We start from the raw sequence: 23,592 nt of genomic DNA, 5'->3' as shown, positions 1-23,592 counted from the left end.
ATACAGGTGTCCACCCATATCTAGTGGTAATATGTGGTTTGCTTATGGTGTGAAGGTATTTGTCCCTTGTATGTGGTATTAGTGGTCATTTTTTAAAAATGTATTTGACACATTCCCTTAAAGAAAAATAAATAAAAATATATCTAAAGAGAGTTTTAGATATTTTAAGAAATGTTTAATAGGTTAGAGTAGAGTAGGGCTCTGGCCAAAGAGTCTACCTTGTCGGGGTAGAGGCTCAAAAAAATATTTTGGCCAAAACAAAAGCTGTTGGCTGTGCATGTGATATGGTGTTGGATGGGAACTGTTAATGTATGATTGGTGAGGACGTGATGCAGAAGTGGAGTTTTTCCAAGAGTGGGCGGTGGGACTGTGGAAGATTTGAGGTGTGGAGCTGGGGCAGAATTTCAAGGGTCCCCGAAAATTTTGCTAGTGTGAGGCCCTGAAATTCCTGGTGGCAGCCCTGATGTGGATATATTTCTGACTGCAAATAGCTGTGTACTGTGACATGTGAGGCATATTTAGTATGACTGGAGATATTCTATCCATTACAAAATCATGAATTTTGCCCATGAAGCAAAATTTATTTATGCCTTAGCAATTATTTGCTTAGTGTTGTAAAAAGGAGTCAGTGAGGATTTAGGCCCGTTAATGACTGTCGTTAAAAAAAAAAAAGGCATATCGTCAGTGATTAAGGCATTAATGAGTTTTTCTTCACTAGACCTTGCATGAGTGATTCCGATAAAGAAAACCTCTTTCTGGAATCAGAATCTGGCAGCAGCTTCTCTTTTCCCCCCTTCTGAAAGCTCAGTGTGTATGTGTGGGAGTTAGAATTAAAAAAAAAAAAAAAAAAAAAAAGAAAGCCGTCAGCTATCTTAGGCTGTGACGGCAAGGTGAATTTAATAGAGTAATATTAAAATCAATAGGAGCGCTGCTAAAAATCCAGAATGAGATGATTTTTTTTTTAAACACCCAAATTGCATTTTTACATTGGTTGCGTGGTTTCTCTGAGACTTGACGTCACAAGATCAATGTGGGTAATGTAGCACTTGGCTAAAGTGTACAGGCAGCTGTAGGGTATGTGCACATAATGTCTTTTCCAGGTGGGTGTGCTCCAAAACCATCTGGAAGTGTCCAAAAAAGAAGAGTTGAGTATGCACGGCCTCCGATTCATTGTCTACGCAACTGCCAGAGAACGCAAAGTACAGCACTTCGCTATTTCTGATAGCCCATTAGACTATGAATGGATTGGAGGTGGAATATGCACACCACCACTCCGCTCAAGATTGGGCTTCAAGCTTGGTTCCTTGGATCCAATCCCTAGCTTTCAGGATTGCTGGGGGTTACAGCAAAAAGTTATAGACTATCATTTAGTTTAAGGGATAGGTAATGAAAAAAACAAATTTTATAGTTGACTCTGCGCCGCCGTAGGAAGAATGATGGTTGCCAAGCTAATTAGTAGGTGGTATATTCATCAACGCGTTTCAAAGAATATAGCTTCTTCATCAGGATACCCATGAACTTCATTGTGGTTGTCCTAATGAAGCTATATGCTTCGAAACACAAAGATGAATAAACCATCATTCCTCTTCCTACGGCAGCACAGAATCAACCCGTTTTTTTTTCCATTACCTATGCTCTATCTCCTCGTGGGTCTGCAGCAGCCTCAAGCGTTTTCCGTGGTTGTGTGTACACAACCCAAACCAGGTGAGCAGAATTGTGCCATCTTTCATATTTGTTTTCCCAGATAAGACCCTGTTATGAGCTCATTTTCTCGTTCACCTTTGATGTCCGATGAACTCCCTCTGCTGGTGAAAGGAGGTGGTGAAACTGATTTGGATGGGAGAAACCTGTCACCTGAACAGGTGGATTGCGATTGGACATCCGGAATCTCTGAGTGGATATAAGGCAGCCGACGCCCTGTAGGGTTGCTGGTGATTTCTCTGCTCTGAGCTCTGGCCTCCAGTTCAGTTCCTGTCTTCTAAAGCTAAGTTTTTGCACTGTTATTGTTCCATGAGATTTTGTCTGATTTGCTTAGTTTTGTGTTCAGCCAGCCCCAGCTGGGGCTTTGCTGAATTTCCATTTTTGTCCCTGATCGGTTAATTCTCTTTTGCTCTGTCTTCAGAATATATCGGAGTGCTGATATAGGGATTTTGAAGTCTAGTGACTTCAGGGCTGTTTTTCCTATCCGACGTGTTGGGACATTTTTGGTAGGGTTTTTGCAGATTGCAGCCAGCATCTTTTCTGTCCTTTCCTATCTAGTTATTTGGGCCCCATCGTTTGCTCTGCCTGTCTGTTTTCACCATCAATACATGTTGGGGGCTGTCTATTGCTTTGGGGTCTGCTCTGGGGCAGTTTAGATTTCCCCTTTCTTTCTTTAGGCTTATTTAGTTCTCCGGCTGTGACGAGGCGTCTAGGACCATCGTAGGAACGCTCCACGGCTACTGTTAGTTGTTGTGAATAGGATCAGGGGTCTGCAATCCGCTAGCTACCAATCTCTCTGGTTTTCTGGACTTAGCTTGTATTTTTGTTTTTTCCTCCTCTGGTGACTCATTCATAAGACCCTATTTGTGCTTTGTCTCCTTCCAGTCTCTCTATCGTTGAAGGGATAACACTTGATTTTGGGAATAACACTAATTCATGTACCTCAGGCCATGAGCTTCTGCATGGAGAAAGAAAAACAATATTTCAGTGCATAAGGGCCCCAGACATACGAACCCAAGACACGAGAGAGCAGCATACAGCTAGGTCCAGAAATCTTTGAACAGTGACCGAATCTCCGTGATTTGGCCTCTGCATTACATTTTATTTAAAATGAAACAACTGAGATGCAATTGAAGTGAAGACTTTCAGGCTTAAAATTTACCATAAATAAAATGTTAATTGTCTTAGTGAAAAAATTAAAATCCATAAAAACATCCACAGAGAGCGGACATATCAACCTCACATTGAACACATGGGATTCATTATAACTGAGGAAATGAGAAAGAAATGACACTTCAACCTCCATTGAAGTAGGGACCTCCCGACCAGGTAATTATAACAAGAAATTTGATCTGAGAACTAGTCACCATGACGAAGATTTGTTTACTCAGAGGCAGAAAAGTACCCTTCCTAGGGAAGAACTTCCTCTGTTCCAAGCACGAGTCCCCAGATTGATTTGAGCCAGTGGTCAGTGATTTAATGAAAATTGGGGTTTGCAGTGATCCGATATTTATGGTGTTGTATTGAAGGGACGCACATAACCCACTCACATTACCGTAAGGCTATTCTAACCCCTCCAACTTAATATCAATCCAATGAATGATGCTATCCAAGCCATATTTCATCTCTCTAGAAAGTTAAAATTGCAATAGAAAACATGACAAAAATATCTGCCGCCTGGGACCTCCAGGGGCAATGATATCCTGAAATCTAGGGATCTCAAAAGTTCTAACAGACCTAGCAGATCCCACACCCAGCCCCATTGAGGGAAGGAATGGGAGCATAACCTCGATCTAATAAAAATGATAGTTTGGGTGTCTGTCATTGTTCATTCTGGAAGACACTTCACGCCATAAAGATAAAAGCATTCCCGTAACATCAAATAGTCATTTTCTTTTATGGTATGCAATTGTATATATCGTATTGTGTTCCCATTTTGTATAATTTGTTGATTGGTAGTGACAGCTAGTAATTCCCTTTTGTTATTATGGAGTTGGCAGCAACAGTCCCAGGCACCCCAATAACTGGCCTAGTGTTGGGAATTCGCTTTCTGGCTTACCTCTGGTTACTAGTGAAGGTAGTAGAGCTGGTTATATTGACAGAGGGGTTGCGAGTTCTCTTTCTGGGCTCCCTCTGGTGGTTACTGGAGGTAATGGAGCTGATCTGATTAACAAAGGCTTGCCACCTGATGAGGACGACGATTGGATTTAAGACAGCCGACTCCCTCTATCCCTGCTGGTGATTTTTTCCTGCCTCCTGAGGTCGTAGCTTCCAGCTCAGTCCCTGCATGCTCAGCTAAAGGGCCTGTCACACTAAGCGATATCGCTAGCAATATCGCTATAACATCACTGGTTTTTGTGACCTGCTAGCGATATCGCTATGTCTGATACTTACCTCCGACCGGCTCCCCCGCTGATTATCGCTGATCGCGCGGGAACGGCCTGGACCGTTTCTCATCGTCAGCTTCCTGAGAAAAAGAGGCCAAGAGTGCTGATATAGTGGGCGAAGTCGTGCGACTTCCCAAGCTCACCAGTGCACTTTTTTTTCTGCAGAATGTACCAAACTGTTGATTTGACCACTCCTAACATTTTTGCCCTCTCTCTGATTGGTCACTTTGTCTTTATTTTCAGTACAATGATGGTCAGTTTCTCTTCTATCGAGAGCTCCTTTGACAGTATGTTGTGGGTTCATCTTACAAATGCAAATGCCACACCTGGAATCAGCTCCAGACCAATTACCTGCTTAATTGATGATGGATTAACAAGGGAAAAGCCCATTAAAGAGCTTCTGAGATAATTGTCCAATTACTTTTGGCTACTTGGAAAAGAGGTAGCTGCATATTAAAAAGGAGCAGTAATTTCTAAACTCCTAATCCAATTAGGATGTGAATACCCGAAAATTAATGCTGAGAGTCTGCATTTTAAGCCCATATCAATTAATTATATAAACTACATATTGAATATGTTTTGGTAAAAAACTAAAACCCCAAAACGTTAATCACCGTCCAAATATTCCTGAACCCAACTGTAGCCCCTGACATATGAGAGCAGCAGAGTCCCTGGCATACTACTCGCTTTTATTTACAACCCTTTTAATGTAAAATGCGTCCAACACATTCTCCCTACAATGGTAAATAACAAACATTAGGTGCGTATGTTATCAAAGACTTTTATTTTATATTCTAATGATTAAAAAAAGAACAAAATAAAAAAGTTTCAACATAATTATGTGATTTCACAGATCATTTGTACTCAATCCCTTTACATGACAGATCAGACAGGTGAACAGACTGGAAATTCAAAAAAAAAAAAAAAAATCATACAAGGACAAAAAATAAAAAAAAGGTATCGGGCCCTGCAGAAGGCAATTACATCCCACCCAGCACCTTACCCACAGGCCCAGAGCACAGCATATACTATAAATGACAAGTGAGATCATGAAAGCCATTTTCTTCTTATACGTGATTAGACATTCAGCTTGATAACACTCCATGATGCAAGAAAAAGAAACAGCTAAATCCATACTATTATCATTTGCAATTACAAATCATATTTTTCACAAATTATGTTAGATCTAGAGAAGATTTCCTGGAAGCGTAAACTTCATTTTATTTTTTTCATAAATCAACAGTTCACATGAAAAAAAAAAAAAAATTATATATATATATATTTTATCTGAGAGATCTGCATTTTTTTCTCCTCCTTGACTGATCATTCAGTATCAAAATATTCAATTTACAGGTAAAAATCTGTCTACATTGCATACAGATTGCCACATTGCTGAGATAGTAGATGACAGTTGGGGCTCATTAAGTTCTATGGAGAGCTGTAGCTGTCATTTCAGGAGTACTTGCAGCAGAATGTTTGTGCATTCCGCTAACTCCTCCTCCTTCATAGAATTTTAAAATCACCAACTGTCATTTCCTATCTCAGTACTGGGAAAAGTACTGGGTCTTCACTGAACACAGATTTTACCCCTGAATTGAGAGAGAAGGAAGCAGATTTCTCTCATAAGATATATGATAGTTTCTTATTTTCAGGTGTACTATGGAGTTATGAAATAAAAATGAAAACAATGGCCAACCTTTAAAGGCATGCTTCAGTTTTAATTAGCTTACAATTCACAGTTTGGTTACACGACCTTTTCTTCTCTATTAATGGCTATAGTTACGTGCAACATTCCTGCGTTTACCCCAGGGCGATGCAATGACGGCTACACAGAGCTCGACTGTTAAGGTGCATTTACATGGGACGATAATCAGCGATCGTGCTTTTGTAAGAGTGCTTGTTCCCGATTTACTGGCTCGTGTAATCATGCCGTCGATCACCCAACAAATAAGCGAAAGCGCATTCGTAGGGTGATCAGATATTTTTTACGCTTGCATAAACTATTAATCGGCAGTGCATTGACCCTTGTAAAATAAAGAATGCACTGCCGATAACATCATGCTGTATGGGGACAGAACTTGTAAATGGGGGCTGATCTACATGAATCATTAGGTCACACCGCTGTCTGTGTGTACACGGGAAACCAGCAAGATTAAGAAACAGTTGTGTATATGAACGGAGAAAACGACATAAAATGACTTAAAAAAAATGACAAAAACAGTAAAGCAAACTGACAGAAATCTTACCCAACTGTTCTTGAGGTGCATTAGTGAAATGCAATAGCAGAATTACACTTAATACAGTTTTGCGACCCGTAAAAACCCTTGTACATCAGGGTGGAGGGGGATTTCCTGACATACAGGTCTAAAAGATGCCACTAAATTGCCATACAGCTATATGGGGGCATACGGTGCCCACAGACTTCAGAATGGTTAAAAATCAAAAAGATAGAAAAAATAAAGAATAATGATTTACAACCATCTCCTTTTGGGGGTGAATGGGGGTTTATGGATACTATTAGTATACGTGCCAAGAGCTGCACCTTCCCTAAGTGGTACTAAGTCATCAATTCACATATAGTGGGAAGACACAAGGATGATCCGCCTCGCACAAGAATGACCCATGTTTTAGTACTGCCGATATCAGGATGAGGCATTATGGCGCATTTACACAAGCGGATAATCGTCAATTCGGCACTCACATGTTACACTCATTCCCGCTGTTATAAACATGTCGACCGTTATCGATGACTTCGAATTACTGGATCGTTTATGCTGGGAAAAAAAAAAAAAAAAAAATATATATTATATATATATATATATATATATATATATATATATATATATATATATATATATATATATATATATATATATATATCAGCGCTATCGGCAGATCGCCGGTGTAAACAGATGTGCTGCCTATAACATGGCAGTGTATTTGGGGACAAAAAAAAAAAAAAATGGTATCAGCAATCGTTCTGCCCCCATTATTGCTTGGATGACTGCATATAGTCCATCGGCACTCGGTGATGCTGCATCTAGACGGGCAGTTTTCGGGTACCATTAGAATTGAAAAAAATACTTTCCATACACTAGTATAACTCGCTATTTCTATGAGGTTTATTCAGTTTTTTTACTGTAAAAATCAAGCCACGCAGACTGCAATATTGTGTACAAGACCAACACATGGAAAGTCCGCAAGATCAGTTGTAAGTATTCCGATTTGAAACGGCCGTCTGATGCGTATGAAGTTGTGATGAGCGAACGTCCTCGGGTAAGGTGCTAATCTAGTGTCGTCGGCGTGCTCAAATAATATGCTCAAGTCCCCGCGGCTGTTCAACAGTCACAACACATTCAAGGATTGGCTACCAAACAGGTAATCCCTGCATGTGTTGTGGCAGTATAACAGCCGCGAGACATGCAACTGCGGGTACTCGAACATAGTATTCCAGCATTCCGAAGACACTAGACTAGCACCTGAGCATGCTGAGATAGCACCTTATCCAAGCACGTCCACTCATCATTAGTATGGAGGCTTCCCGATTCTCCCCCCGACAGATGTTGTGGGTATTTGCTCAACTTGTAACAAATCCATTTTATTTATTATACTGGATCGCTTACAACTGGACATGTGAACAGTGCCCAACTCCGCAGCACCGGTAAGACAGGACACATTGGTTGCTATAGTTTTCTTGCATTTTTTGTTTTCTTTTCAAAATCCAGGATTACGCTGGAAAAATTCTGAAGACTTATAGTTTTATCATATTGTACAAATTGTAGAGTTATTGGCCCTGTGGTGTTGAAAGTTAGGTAGCGTGCAGCTATTTTTAATTCTCAGGAATGAATGAAAGTGGAATGGTGCTCATTGCTCCCAAAGGTAGGAGAATGGTTACTAAAAGGTTATGCCCTACATTGCAAGTTATTAACTTAATAATCAGTGGTGGTCTGACTGCTGGGAGCCCCCGATCCAGACTCCGAAATCCCTCATCAGATCTGTCGGAGAAAACAGAGCACCGTACTCCATCTCTGGTAGAGATAATTAATGGCGCAGTGGCTTTCCATTCTTAACGGACATCTCAGGATCGGTTGGGGGTCTCTGATCGGTGGGATAGGCAATAACTTTCAATGTTGAGAACATCACTTTAATCTCTTGTCTTTCATGTGAAGGACTCGCAAATAAAAGGTGAAATGTAAAATATATCAGAAAAGATAGAATCTCAAGAAAAAGATGGCCGGAGAGAAGAGAACGACAGGGAAGACAAGGTGAGCGGAAACCTCCTGGCGTAATTGTGGCACAAAAAAAAATAAAAAATAAAAAAAAATAATAATATAGGAACAGTAATAGGTCCTTGAACCTCAGAGGTCACTGTTAGGAATGACTGCAGAAAGCACAGTAATAAACCTTGGTGGTCGTGTCATCCTTTGGTCGAACTCCTTGGTCTATTTGGAAGAAAAGAACAAAAAAGAAAAATACAAAAAAACCCCCCAAGAAACAGAAGGGTTGTAGGAAGAAATAGGTGACTGCCTCACAGCTGGACATACAGAATTACAATAAGTACATTAGGTGTTTCCTATGTGGTTACAGCCCATGATAATTAACCGTTTCAGTGCAATGGAGGCCTCTCTCTCTCCCCTCCCCAGTCAACTCATTCCAGCAGTTCCACGTAGTTGGCGGGGAACATGCCGAAGTGCCCATCGGGTCCGTATCCGCGCCACCAGCCATCGTCAATCATCTCGATGTGCGTGATAATTTGGTCGGGGTCAAATGAAATCTCGGTATCATCAGCTGTGTAGGAGAAAGAAGAAGAATATTATTATCTATGTTGTGCCAGAGCTTACAAACTATTAGGAACAGAGAATCAATATGAAAGATCTGAAAAAGAGTCAGAAGCAGTGGCTCCTTAGGCCAGTGGTCTCCAACTTGTGGCTCTCCAGTCATTGCCAAACTACAACTCTCAACATATCCGGACATCCAAAAGCGGTTTCGCAGGATTTAGGGAAGAGATGAAAGTGAGACTGCGTGATCAGACTACACTGGGATTGTTTGTAGTCTGTCACCATGGAGATAATAAAGTCTGCATAACAGCTTGGGGACCACTCTATTCTTGATAACCAGCCTTGCTGAAGCTGACAGTTTAGCGTTGCAGCCCACAGCTGTGAGCTTTGCCTGGCTGGTTATCAACAATATAGGGGCATCCAAGCCAGATTTTTTTTTAAATTATGTATTTAGAGTGCAGGTGTCAGCTAATGAATGCTCCCATCAGCCGCTCCTGCTCTTGCTGTTATTAGTGGCAGCAGGCGTAGGCTAAAGGGAGCAGTAGTCCCATCTGCCCACGCCTGTGAACGGAAGTAAACGTTATACGTCCGATCACAGCTGTGAACTCATGCTGTCACTTGACAACATGGAAATGGAGTCTCCCTGACCAGCAGTAACAATTTTACTGCCGATCAGAAGCAGTGTTTGCTGCACTGTCATGCAGGCAAACACTGGATGTTCGGGCCCTCCATACAATCTAATGGGGTCTGAGTTTGTGTCCAGGTACGTCTCTCATATCCAAATTTTTTTTTTCTTATCTGTTAGGCCGAACCTGCCAGACCCAAACATCCAGGTGTCCACCCATCTCTAAACTTCACGGTTACCCACGTACATGTCCTGCTCAGACTGTGGGATATCCACAACATAACTAATCACCTATTGATTGCTGGGATCCCCAACCGGACGGATAGCTGCGCACTCTGGGATCATCAAATAATCGCTACCCTATTAACCCTAAACTCATGCCGTTTAGAGGATGGTTCCATTAAATATTGGGTAAACAGAAAATTTATGTATTCATACCATGTTGGGTGTCAGTAGTTCAAAGTGTTGGTGGAGCTTAGTTGCCGACAATTATAGCATCACTCCAGGGTGGTTTTTATTTATCGCAGCACTGGAGTGGTGTCAGTAATGCAAGTTCTCTGCCCCTAGTCCTTATACTAACCAGGTGTCATCTTCATCTGTTCTCGGAGCCGCTCCGGTCACCTTCTCCTAGTTGCGGCCTGCCGGACAAGCCGGACGTTACTTCTCAATGTAAGTCAAGAGAGCCAGAATGGCGATCACATAGACTTCCACTGAGAGCTTGTGACAGTTACCTCCGACTTCTGGTCAGTCAGAAGTTGTGGTCACAAGATATCAGAGCGGCGCCAAAAACAGATGAAGACACCGGCAGATAAATATAATATTAGAATTAGGGAACTTGCATTAGTGACACCACTCCAGCGCTGAAGAAAAAAAAAAAATGGAGTGGTGCATTAACAGTTTACACTGAGTGCAAATCCAGTGCAGTCACCTTTAATGGTTAAAATGAACAATAAATATAAGGAGGAAAAAAAAAAAAAAAAAAAAAAAGCTAAATCTATTAAGAATATGCAACTTTTACACTGAGGGATCAAGAACGTCAGAAATCTCATTGCCCGTCTATTGTGGCATTTCTTTTACCTTATAAAACCAAAAAATTCTAGAAACAAAGACAGACATTGAATAGACAACCCAGCGTCGGCTGATCCTACATGTCCCCATCCACCTCACAAAACTGCAATCAGCATAGGAACTGTATACAAGAACACCAAGGCGTTTTGGTGGCTGTGAGATTAGATGGTTCAGTTAGGTGGACACACCAAAAAAAAAAAAAAAAAATAGTAATGACTAGCACTTTTAAAATCTTCCATCCTTATAATGTATCAGCATTTTTTCCTATTATAAAGGAAGTCTGTCACCCCTTCAATTAATTTTACCTTTTTGTTTTATATTAGAGGATAAGGGGCTGCAGTTGCTGCTTGGTTTTGGTCTGAATGCTTAAGAGCCAAGTAGTATGAAATATTAAAGGGGTTGTCCACGCTCAATCCTTTTTTACACCGCAGAGTGACCTTGGTTGCATGTGTTCAGTTTCCTCTCTAGCACCACCACTGGTGAAATGAAGTATTACATGGTGCCTATTAAAATCAATGGGCTGTCTGTATAGCCATGAGCGATCCTCACGAGAAAGAAATACACTTTCAGGCAGCTGTTTTCTGCTCTGAACTGTGGGGACTCCACTATATTAACTCAGAACACCCTTAGAAAAGTTTTAAAAAAACCACCATGGTTACTTACCGGTAGCCGTTTTTTCCGGAACTCATGACAGCACACCTGAGAGAGGGATCTGCCCCGCCAGGACAGGAACCTACTGAAATATAAGGGGCGGTACCTCTCCCCCGCTTCAGTTGGTTACAGAGCATTCCGAGGACTTCCTGGTTAGTTACATGTTTATCCAACACCACATCACACAAATACACCCTATTAACGTGCACACCCATACGGTGAAAAGGGGGGAATATACGGGTGCTGTCATGGGTTCCGGAAAAACCGGCTACCGGTAAGTAACCATGGTGGTTTTCCCTTCACCCATGATGATGACAGCCCCCCTTGAGAGATTTTTGGAGGAGACTTCGAAACTCCTTAGGGAGGGACCACCGCTTGCAGCACCCTTCTACCAAAGGTTAAGTCAGCAGAGGAGGATAGGTTTAATCTACAGTGCTTAAAGAAGGTTGATGGTGAGGCCCAGGTAGCGGCCTTACAAATTTGATCAATCGATACCTCTGCCTTTTCAGCCCAGGAGGTCGCCACGGCTCTGGTGGAATGAGCCTTGATGCCGTCAGGAATCGGAACGCCACTAGCTGAGTAGGCTACACTAATGGCCTCCTAATCCATCTGGCAATAGTCCCTTTTGATACTCCATAGCCCTTCCTGGCACCCTGAAAGGCTACAAATAGGGACTGAGACCTCCTCCACTTGCTAGTCACTGATATATATTCTAGCAGGGCTCTCTTATCGTCCAAGTTGAGGAATTTTTCCTCCCCTGGATTTTCGAAAAAGGATGGAAGGACAATCTCCTGACTTCGATGAAAATCTGATACTACCTTAGGTAGATAAGCGGGGTCCGTTTTTAATACCACCCTGTCCTGAAAAACTTGTGTATAAGGTGGATTTACTGAAAGAGCCTGCAAGTCACGGGCCGATGTAAGGGCCACTAAAATAATCGTTTTTAGGGTAAGATATTTTATGGGTAGTTGTTGTATAGGCTCACATGGTTCTTTTGTAAGGGCCTCTAGTACCAGGTTTAGATCCCAAGGGGCTATTATAGGTATTGGGATAGGTCTAGACCTATGGCAGGATTTAATAAAATCTGGCTACCCATCTGTTTGCTGCCAAGTTGCAGTTATAAAGCGCACCTAGTGCAGATACCTGAACTTTAAGAGTGTTTACCGCTAACCCCAGCTGTAATCCTGATTGTAAAAACTCCAAGATGGCACTAATTGGGGGCTCTTGCCCTAATGGCTTACCTAGGAACTGCAGGAAATTATTTTATGTTCTGCTGTAGATATTAGTCGTCACCGGCTTCCTACTTTTTAGCAGGGTGGCCACCAACCTGGGAGAGAACCCTCTATCCATTAGAAGTGACCTTTCAAATTCCACGCCGTCAGATGGAATCCTTTGACCTGAGCGTGGAATATTGGACCTTGATCTAGTAGGTCCGGTATTTCCGGCAGAACCCATGGATCTGAGAGGGACATCATTCGCAGCAGAGAGAACCAGGGCCTTTTTAGCCAGAATGGGGCTATTAGGATCACCCTGGCTTGATCTTTCCTGATCTTTCTGACTACTGTTGGGATCAGATCCACTGGGGGGGGGGGGGGAACGCATAGGCTAGCTTGAAGTCCCAAGGAATCTGCAATGAGTCCACCGCCCATGGCTTTTCCCTTGGGTTTAGTGAGCAGAATCTCTCCATTTGCCTGTTGTTCTTGTTGGCGAAGAGGTCTATCACTGGACCGATTTAGAGCCCATTCCCCTTGCTCCAGTGTATTCCGGCTCAGAAAATCGGCCTCTATATATTCTGCCCCCTTTATGTGCAACGCCGTTAGAGAGAGTAGGTGCTGTTCTGCTCTGTGAAAGATGTCGCTGGCTGCCTTCAATAGGGAGTGTGATCTTGTACCCTGTTGATTCATGTATGCCACTGTTACTTTGTTGTCAGACATGATCCGGACATTGCGGCCACTGAGGAGGGGAATAAAGTCTCTTAGGGTTTTGCTCACTGCCTACAGTTCTCTCAAGTTGGAGGATGTGCCCTTTCCTTGAGGCCCCCAGGACCCCTGGGCCACATGACCCCTTAGGTGTGCCCCCCACCCTGAGGAGCTCACGTCTGTCAGAATTATGTCAGTTGCCGATCTGTCCCATGGCATCCCTGATGCCAAGTTGGTCCTGTCTAACCACCAGGTGAGAGAGTCCCTGATCTCTAAGGAAAGCTCCAGTCTTCCTTCTAAATGCCCTCTCAGCGATCTTTGTGCTGACAGAACCTCCCCTTGAAGCTGTCGGGTGTGAAATTGTGCCCACCTGACCGCCGGGATACAGGACGTCAGGGTACCTAGCAAGGACATTGCATTCCTCTGGGTCATCTGAGGTTGGTCTCGGGCAGTCAAGGTCACATTCACCACCTTCTCTATTTTGGTATCTGGTAGTAGACAGGCTTGTTTGTTGTGAGTTCATGTTCTGGTCTACCAGTTGCGAGTTCTCCTTCCAGGCTTCCTCTGGTGGTAACAGGAGATAGTGAGGCTGATTTAATCAGTAGAGATCTGCCACCTGATGAGGATGACGATTGGACCTCAGGAATCTCAGATTGGATTTAAGACAGCTGACGCCCTACTCTGGTGCTGGTGATTCCTTCTGCTTGTCAGGTCTTGGTTCTCAGCTCTGTTCCAGTCAGCTCAAGCCAAGTTTCTCTGCTAATGTTCACACTTGATTTTGTTGTTCTATTCAGTTTTTTCGTGTGGTCAGCCAGCCCCGGCTGAGGCCATGCTGAATTTCCACTCTTATTTATCTGTATTTGCCAATTTGCTTTTTGTCCCTTATTAGATTGAAATATTCTGAGACAGAGCAAAAAGAGGCCAGAGTGCTGATATAGTGGGAGAAGTCTAGTGACTTCAGGGTTAATTTTGTTATCAGAAGTGTTGGACATTATTTTGTAGGGTTTTGGGCAGATTGCAGACAGTGTCTTTCCTTTCCTCTCCTTTCTAGTTAGTTTGGGCCCCATCGTTTGCTCAGCCTATTTTCCTGCCTGTGTTTGTGTTTTCATCTTGTTTCACCGTCAATACATGTGTGGGGGCTGTCTATTCCTTTGGGGTCTGCTCTGGGGCAGTTAGTTTTCCCCTTTTCTTGCTTTAGGCTTATTTAGTCCTCCGGCCATGACGAGGCGTCTAGGTTCATCGTAGGTACGCTCCACGGCTGCTGCTAGTTGTGTGGTTAGGATCAGGGATCTGCAATCTGCATAGTTGCCAACCTCTCTGGTTTTTCTGGGCTTAGCATGTTTAGGTTTTTTCCTCCTCGGTGACCCATTCATAACACTTGTTGCTCTGAATCCAGGATAAACGCTAGAAAGGTCTGTTTTTTTATTTAGGGGCTGTAGTCTTGATTTTTTGACATTTATCATCCACTTCAGTTTCTGTAGGGTGTCGGTCACCCGTCTCAACTGTACCATACAGTGGTCTTCTGAGCTGCCCATTATTAAGAAATCGTCCAGATAGGGTATTATGATTGTGTCGTGAATTCGGAGGAAGGCTGTCATTTCCGCTATGACTTTGTTAAAAACTCTCGGGGCTATGGATATGCCAAATGGAAGGGCTCTGAATTGAAAAAGCCCGAGAATGCCCTGGATATAGAGAGCCACTCAAATATTTTTGATAATCTGGGTGGATGGGGATGCGATAGCATGCATCCTTTAAATTGACTACGGCCATAAAACAATCGTGATGCAGCAGTTATGGCTGTAGCTACCGATTCCATCTTGAAGGTCTGATTTTTTTTATCCACTGATTGAGGCCTCTGAGGTTTATGATTGTTCTGAATGACTGGTCTGGTTTTTTTTTTCATCAGGAAGAGGGGCGAGTAGAACCCTGTTCCCTCCTGTATGCTCGGGACTTCGGAAAGAACCTGCTTGTTAACATTCACGAAGATCACTCACCACCCGTAATCAAGGGTACCGGACTCGGAGGCTGTGTAGGAGCACGTGATCTGTGCTCTCTGGATCTTGAGGAGTCCTCCAACCTGCGGCTGGGGCGACTGCTGCTTGAATGGCTGCCATGCTTGTGAGCGGAGGGCTGCGAAGGAGGCAGAGTCGGTGGAGACGGCGATCGCTCCTGCTCTGACTCCATGGTTACCCGTCCGCCATGCTGCCCTTCTTTAAATATCCTGCCTCCGTCCTGGTGGACGTCTTCTCCCCTCCCCCCTGCGACCGCCGTTCGTCCGACCGCCGCTTCAGAAAAAGACAGCCGGCGTCACACCCGGCGCCATGACACCGTCGCCTAGCTGACGTCAGCCGGCGCGCTCCCATGATGCCCTGCGCCGCTGATGTCAGTGGCCGGAAGACGCCCGCGGCTCTCCCTCACTAGGCGCTCTGAGGGATCGAGACCGCGGGTACGCGTGAGGAGAGGGAGGCGCGGTGGAGCCTCCAGCAGTCAGGAGTCACCGCCCGCGTCCGCACGAACCCGGAACCCGAGGGAACCTCCGGGGACTGCGCATCCAGAAGCTCGACGGACGGCGCTACAGGTGAGCCCTGTTCTTCCCGGGCTGGGACCTTGACAAATGACAGGCACCGCCGCTGTCAGAGGGATTCCTTTCCAGGACAGGAAGCCAACTGAAGCGGGAGGAGAGGTGCTGCCCCTTATATTCCAGTAGGTCCCTGTCCTGGCGGGGCGGATCCCTCTCTCAGGTGTGCTGTCATTGGTGAAGGGAAAATAAGACTTGTTAGGAGATGGCCCCTTTTAAAAGGATTTATGACGCATCATAAATGGATACATTTGCCAAGTGCTTGTAAAAATAAGCAACTTTGCTATAGAGCTTGTAAGCGCTGCACTGAAGCTAAGCAAGCAACTTTGCCATAGGGCTTGTGAGCACTGCACTAAAGCTAGGCAAATAACTTTGCCATAGAGCTTGTAAGCACTGCACTTAAATACCAACACCAGCTGCGAAAAAACTGAAAACAATGACACTCCAAGCTGAACTGCAACCCGACGCGTTTCCCCTCTTACAAGGTTCATCAGGAGTATGGTACAAAGCAAAGAGTACTTAAATCAAACATCATCTGAATTCAAAGTGTGCTCAATGGCCAGATAACCGTCGATAACCAGGGTCAATCCCCTCTCTAGTGTGATGGTATTTAATGCTGTGTACATTAAGAGGGGTATATAGCATGTGTCTGTGTCTGATAAGAGGAGCTCTCTGATGGTTATATATGATGAAATGTGAAATTGGGTCATTTGAGGCTTGTACTATGCATAATAATTTATATGAGACCCTCTTAATGATAAATCACTATTGCAATCTTGGTATGGTTACCCCACTATAGTTGCTAACTAAATTTTGCTCTACTAGCCACAAATCCCCTTTTCATGCACCAGCCAGGTCAATTGAGACTGCACTGAGCCACTTTTTTTTCTGTCCTAATATATGCTCTAGACCAGGGGTCCCTAACCACCGGTCCGCGGCCCAGGACCGGGCCATTGGGGTTCTTTTGCCGTTCCGCGGAGCTGCCGCAGACCAGCAGTAAACACTGACAGTGTGCTCTGCGGCGGCTCAGAGCACACTGCAGATGCCTGCCCTGGCTCTTCATTATCACCGGGTGAGTCGCACGTAGAGGCACGCAGCGCTCATCAAATGTGAACACGGCAACACATGTGTGGCTGTGTGCAGGCGGGAACACGCTGACATTGTTATGTGTCAACGCTGTCTGTGGGCAGGGAGCAAGCCCTCTGCTTTCCCGCCCGTGGCCATAGTAACACTGCAGCCGTGGCCCGACTGAAGCAGCAGGGAATGAAGAGAGGAAGAGGTATTTTTTTTTTTTGTATATATGTTTGTATCTGTGCGTGTATGTATGTATGTATAATAATAATAATAAATAATCTTTATTTTTATATAGCGCTAACATATTCCGCAGCGCTTTACAGTTTGCACACATTATCATCACTGTCCCCGATGGGGCTCACAATCTAAATTCCCTATCAGTATGTCTTTAGAATGTGGGAGGAAACCGGAGAACCCAGAGGAAACCCACGCAAACACGGGGAGAACATACAAACTCCTTGCAGATGTTGTCCTTGGTGGGGATTCGAACCCAGGACCCCAGCGCTGCAAGGCTGCAGCGCTAACCACTGAGCCACCGTGCCGCCCATGTATGTATGTGCATGCGTGTGCATCTGTGCATGTACAGTATGTATTATATATATCCCCCGCCCCACCTCCACCCCGCTGGGCCATGGAAGAATGGTCTTGCTGGAAGCCGGTCCCTGGTGCAAAAAAGGTTGGGGACAACTGCTCTAGACTTTGGTATCTGATTAAAAAGCTATTTACACCTAGCATCTCTGAATAAGGGTATAGTGTTTTCATCTTCTTTGGCTCGTGGGGACACCATTCATGTGGTCCCAAGGTGTCTACTCCCGCAGGTAGCCACACTAGACCATAGGACAGGTCATCATTTAGGGAGGATCTTTACATCCAATTGAGGATACAGAGAGAAGAGGCTATATGCCATTAATTTACATCCCCAGTATACATTCCTTCTATAGGATAGATCATCATCGATTAGGGAGGATCTATATATCTAATTGAAGACACAGAGCGTGTACATTTACTCAGCATGCTATCAATTTAAGACATCTCTAATACACATTCTCTCCATCCCACCTACTGAAGACCTTTTCACCTCCCTGCCATTAATAGGGCCATACAGGGACATCAGGGTGAGCCGTGGAGCGGGGGCGCCATTCCGCAGGTTTTTAGGGTGCCAACCTCCACTGGTAGGTAAGGAGGCTCAGGACAGTACAGGGAGAGGCACCTCCATATGGTGTTTATTTTTTCCGGTGTTGGTATAGTGTTTTTTGTTTTTTTTTCCCTTCATTTTTTGCTTTTTGTATTGGGTCATTTTTAATAGTTATAATAAAGAATAATGTTTTTTTATCTCGTATGTAAGGATTTACGGTGAGCTCATTCAATTAATTCTTACAATTGGATATATTTTTGCAACTGTGATAGACTGAAGCTAAGCAAGCAAAGCAAAGAACTTTGCCATAGGGCTTGTAATCACGCACTGAAGCTAAGCAAGCAACTTTGCCATACAGATTGTAAGCGCTGCACTGAAGTTAGGCAAGCAACTCTGTCATAGGGCTTGTAAGCACTGAACTGAAGCTAACCAAGCAACTATCATACAGCTTGTAAGCACTGCACTGAAGCTAATCAAGCAACTTTGCCATAGAGCTTGTAAGCGCTGCACTGAAGCTGCCAGATCACGAAGTCCAGCATATTGAGTGCTACTGCAATCTTCTGAAGCTGTAGAGGTGAAGGTGCGTTATATAGTGGCATCAGAGAACGCACATTTCCTGCCAGCATACAGGATTGCACCAACCCATAAATTGGCATTGGTACGTGAACTGGCTGCCGTCCACACGCACCTCGTAAGCTCCCTGCTGCTTTGCTTTTAATGGCTCTTATAAAACTAATATTTTTAACGGATGTAGAGAACCACTTTACCTTCTTGTTCGGATTTTCTTGGTAACATTCTACGTAAAGCGCCACAAGATCCTTTTGGCTGGACTGTGTATTTATGAGATTTTCCCACTTACAGGATTAGAAAATCAAGTTTCATCCTACATTGGGCTTGCACCACCTCTTGGCAATGGAGGCTGGGGAAACCAGGGAGGCCGGCGATCCGTGAGTAGATTACCGCACTTACACTACATATACATGTACTCTGCCTTTGGGCATAAGATGCTTCAGGGGAGCGCTGCTCTAATTATGGAGGAGTCTCGCTACAGGTCTAGTACTTTGCCGTTACCCCACTGCTGCTGCGGCACATCATCTGCATCACTGCTTCTCACAATTCCAGGGCGATAGGATCACCATGGCGCAGGATATTATAGGACGGTCGGGCTCAGCAGTCCTCAGCTATATTTCATGTAACCGCACAGTAGTTTGTGGCTCACTTAGTGCAGGATTAGGAATGTTCTATGGAGTGTGGAAACAGGGTACAACTGTGTACAAGGACTGGGGAACATCCAAGGACAACATTCCACTGCTTGTTATATGGTGAGGGGCTCCGAAACTAATCCCTTAACTCTTAGTCTACTCTATAGCAACAGAACTTTGCCTTAAAAGTAACTTTGCAAAAAGTATGGTCGATGAAAATAATTCTTAAAAGGGTTAAGACTGGTTAAAAAAAAAATAAATAAATAACCCCAGTAACATCCACCCTCATTGATCCTGCACCAATTTTTTTCTTGCGCTTACCTGGCCCCAAATTCAACACTACTGACTACCACTTTTATTATTAGATTTTATTTTAATTTTTTCTTTTTAACAGGCTTAAGCCCTTTTAAAAATAATCGTCGGCCACTGATACCAAAGGGGTCGTCCGGGACTTTAACATTGATGGCCTAGCCTTAGGATAGTTCATCAATGTCTGATCAATGGGGGGTGCGACACCTGGCACTCCCGCCGAGCAGAAACTGCTCAGTTGATGGAATAGTGGACGCGACAAAGTACTGCACATCCCCCCGTTGTTGATTTGAATAAGGGGCAGATGTACAGTACCCGGCCACGGACTCTATACAGTCAATGGAGCTGTGCAGCTCTGCAACGGTGGCGTTCCAGCCACCACCGGGAACAGCTGATCGACAGGGGTGCCGATTGTCGCACCCCCACCGATCATACATCGATGACCTATCTTAGGGATGGGCCACTGGTGTTAAAGTCCCGGACAATCCCTTTAAGGAAAAACTACAAGAACAGTTAATTTACAAATATCCTACAAGAACTTCCAGTCAATAGAGAATGCTGACACCCTATACAAGAGGTAGAAAGTGACTTATCCTTCATTGTACTGACAGAACATGGTTTTTCAGTGGGGGCACTGCTGGGAAATTGAGAACTTTTTGCAAGGTTTTCTCACCGAATGCAATTGACAATCTTAGGACAAAACCTTACCTAAAAGGGTAAGGTTTTGTCCTGAAGACCTCAAAACGCGTTGACTATTAACCAGTTTGAAATAAAGCTTTGAATAATATTGTCCACCATTCATCCTTAGCAGCAGCGCAGATTTGGACAAGTACACCCAGTTTTACCATTATGCTCTGTCTCTGGACCCGTGTCCTGCAGCAGCTGATCCATGCTTTTTACATGTTGCTTAGTTGCAACAAAACAAGGTGAGCGTACCTCTTCCCGATACGCAACATGTTTTTAACTCATAACCGTATCACAAAATGACAGACTACTCATCACACAGGATTTCCTCCACCAACAGATACATCTTGTGTCCTAGATTATGTACGCACTGCGTTAACATTAGTGTCACTATATCATCACAGGAAATAGCTGATAATTTCCCCATAATCAAGACCCTCGAGTGTCGTATACGTTCATCCATAACCTTTAGTGAAGTGGATTTCTCTACTTTGTAGGCTCCAGAGCCTAATAAAATGGTTTTCTAATGTTTTAATGGTCTGGCATATGATCGCTTTATGATCGATGGAGTCAGACTGACTGGACCCACCCATTACTTCTGCTGTCCTATGCAAGTAAATAGCGCTAATTGCAATTCCCTGCATAGCCAGACGGTAGGGAGCGCAGCTCTGCAGGGAAAAGGATGCAGTGCTACACCTGCACTACGTCCACTCCACAGTCAGGCACATGTCTCCCTGCAGCAAAAGTATCGTGAAGATGCAGTTATTACAACAGCAGGAGTCAGGACCCCACACTATACACCTGTCTCTTTTGGGTATGTCTGCTAAGCACTTCTTATTACTTGTATCTAGCTTTTCTATTAACCCTCCTATTCCTTCACCATGTTTACATATGCCCTCACAGTGATTGTTCCATTAATCCTCACTCTCCTTCACTATCCCCAAACCCCAGCACCTTCTAACCAAATAACCATCTCCCTTTCCCTCTTTTCTCCCCTGACCTGCTCCTCAACCTCAAATCTGTCCGAATGAAACCTAAAACAAGCTGCCCACTCTCCTTCTCCCATCTGCTCTCCCTTTCTCTGCTTCTCCTCACTGCTGGCGACATATCTCCCAATCCTGGACCCCCACAGCTCATAACCCCCATTACTACCCCTTCCTACCGCTCCCTATCTAATAAAAACTACCTCAAGCTTTCCAACTTAAAACCCGTGCCATTGACACCCAACCCCCTGATCCCCCTCTCTGGAGCACTTTGGAATGCCCGCTCCATCTGCAATAAGCTTCATGTGATTCATGACTTTTCTCTCACAATCTTGCCTTCCTCGGCCTCACAGAAACCTGGCTGACACCCTCTGACACCGCCTCCCCTGCTGCACTGTGTTTCGGTGGCCTACACTTCACCCACACTCCTCGCCCTGGCAACAGACACTGTGGAGGGAGTGGGTTTTCGCCTTTCTTCCAACTGCACCTTTAACCCAATCCCATCTCTTCCCTCTTTTGAAGTCCACTCTCTCCGCATCTACTCTCCCTCCAACCTCCAAGCCCGACCACTGCCTTCATTGACCAATTCTGTACCTGGCTTTTTCATTTTCTTTCAACTGACATCCCCACTATTATCATGTGTGACTTCAACATCCCCACTGATACCCTTCAGTCAGCAGCCACCCACACTGACAGACTAACATTAGACCTGGTCTTCACCCGTCTCTGCTCTCTTTCTAATTTCACCACCTCCCCTCTCCCTCTATCCGACCACCATCTACTCACTTTACCTTCCCTGTCCTCCTCTCCTGGCACCCATGTCCAGCAACATGCGCACCCCTGCGGAAATCTTGCACACCTAGACACCCACGCGCTCTCTGAATCTATTCTACCACTGGCATACATATTCTCACTCCAAGACAGACGGTGCCACTGCTTTCTACAGTGCCACTCTCGCATCAGCTATTGACACAGTCACTCCTCTCGTTCATGGCAGAATGCAATGTAAAAAACAGACAACCCTGGCACAATAACACCACTAAAAAGCTCCAGCAAGTGTCCAGGGCTGCAGAGCGGCGTTGGAAGAAAACAAATTCACAAGATGACTTCACTGCATTCAAACAGGCAACACTCGCTTTCAAATCTGACCTCACCTCTGCTAAACAGGCCTACTTCACAACCCTCAGATCTTCCCTATCCTACAATCCCAAAGTTATTCAAAACTTTCAACTCCCTCCTCTGCCCACCACTGCGCCCTCCAACCTCCCTCATCTCTGCTGAGGACTTTGCCACACACTTAAAAAATAAGATCAACCAAACAAGGCATGTCTTCATTGTTCAACCACCACAACCCCTTTGTATACCAGACCAATGCCCAAACCCCATAACCTCCCTCTCCAACATCACTAAAGAGGAGCTTAATCGCCTCTTCTCCAAATCGCACCTCACAACCTGTGCACTTGACCCCATCCCATCTCCTCCCCAACCTCACCACCACACTTATCCCATCCCTAACCCACCTCTTCAACCTATCGCTAACGTCCGGTACCTTCCCTCCTGCTTTTAAACATGCCACAATCACGCCTATCCTTAAAAAGCAAACCCTCGACCCAACCGCTATGTCCAGCTATCGCCCAATATCACTGCTCCCATTCGCTTTCAAACTCCTGAAGCTGCACGTCCACGCTGAACTTTCCTCCCACCCATCATCTAACTTGCTCTTTGACAACCTATAATCTGGTTTCCGCCCCATCACTCCACTGAGACAGCCCTGACCAAAATTACTAACGACTTACTTACAGCCAAAGCAAGCGGACAATACTCTATACTCCTGCTTCTAGGCCTGACCTCTGCATTCGACAGTTGACCACCACCTCCTACTACAGATCCTCTCCTCCTTTGGCATCAAAGACCTCGCTCTATCCTGGATCTCCTCATACCTTTCCAACCGCACATTCAGTGACTCCCACACTACCTCCTCATCCCACCCTCTCTCTGGAGGAGGACTCTGTTGGAGTCCCCCAAGGCTCTGTTCTAGGACCCCTACTCTTCTCAATTTATACCCTTGGCCTGGGTCAACTCAAAGTCCCAAGGATTCCAGTACCATCTTTATGCTGACGACACTCAGATCTACCTGGAAAGGAAAAAGGGGAAGAAGGTGGACCCAGGCAACTATAGGCCGGTGAGTCTGACTTCTATACCAGGAAAGATCTTTGAACAAATTATTAAACAACATGTATGTCAGTACCTGGATAAGAATGAAGTCATTAAACAGAGTCAGCATGGGTTTGTAACTAATAAGTCATGTCAGACTAACTTAATTTCCTTCTATGACGGAATCACTGATTTGGTGGATCAAGGAAATGCTGTAGATATAGTATATCTTGACTTCAGCAAAGCATTTGACAAAGTATCTCATACAATCCTTATTGAAAAAATGACTAAGTATGGAATGGACAAGGCAACTGTTAGGTGGATTCATAACTGGCTTAGTGATC

General features: G+C 44.5%; 1 protein-coding gene across 3 annotated transcripts in view; it reads right to left on the bottom strand.

Moving 5' to 3' along the window:
- Positions 1-4,849: 4,849 nt before the first annotated feature.
- The window catches only part of DBNL (drebrin like), a 38,393-nt gene continuing 19,650 nt past the window's right edge, over positions 4,850-23,592 (bottom strand). For all 3 annotated transcript variants that reach the window (XM_073588621.1, XM_073588620.1, XM_073588619.1), the window contains one exon: positions 4,850-8,876. In XM_073588621.1, coding sequence (XP_073444722.1) covers positions 8,737-8,876 — 140 coding nt within the window. In that variant the 3' untranslated portion in view covers positions 4,850-8,736. The remainder of the gene's footprint in view (positions 8,877-23,592) is intronic.

This window comes from Dendrobates tinctorius, unplaced genomic scaffold (assembly GCF_039654945.1).
Source record: "Dendrobates tinctorius isolate UK_male_01 unplaced genomic scaffold, ASM3965494v1 ptg000104l, whole genome shotgun sequence".
In the NCBI taxonomy this organism is placed as follows: Eukaryota; Metazoa; Chordata; class Amphibia; order Anura; family Dendrobatidae; genus Dendrobates; species Dendrobates tinctorius.
This window is presented reverse-complemented; position numbering and strand designations above follow the sequence as displayed.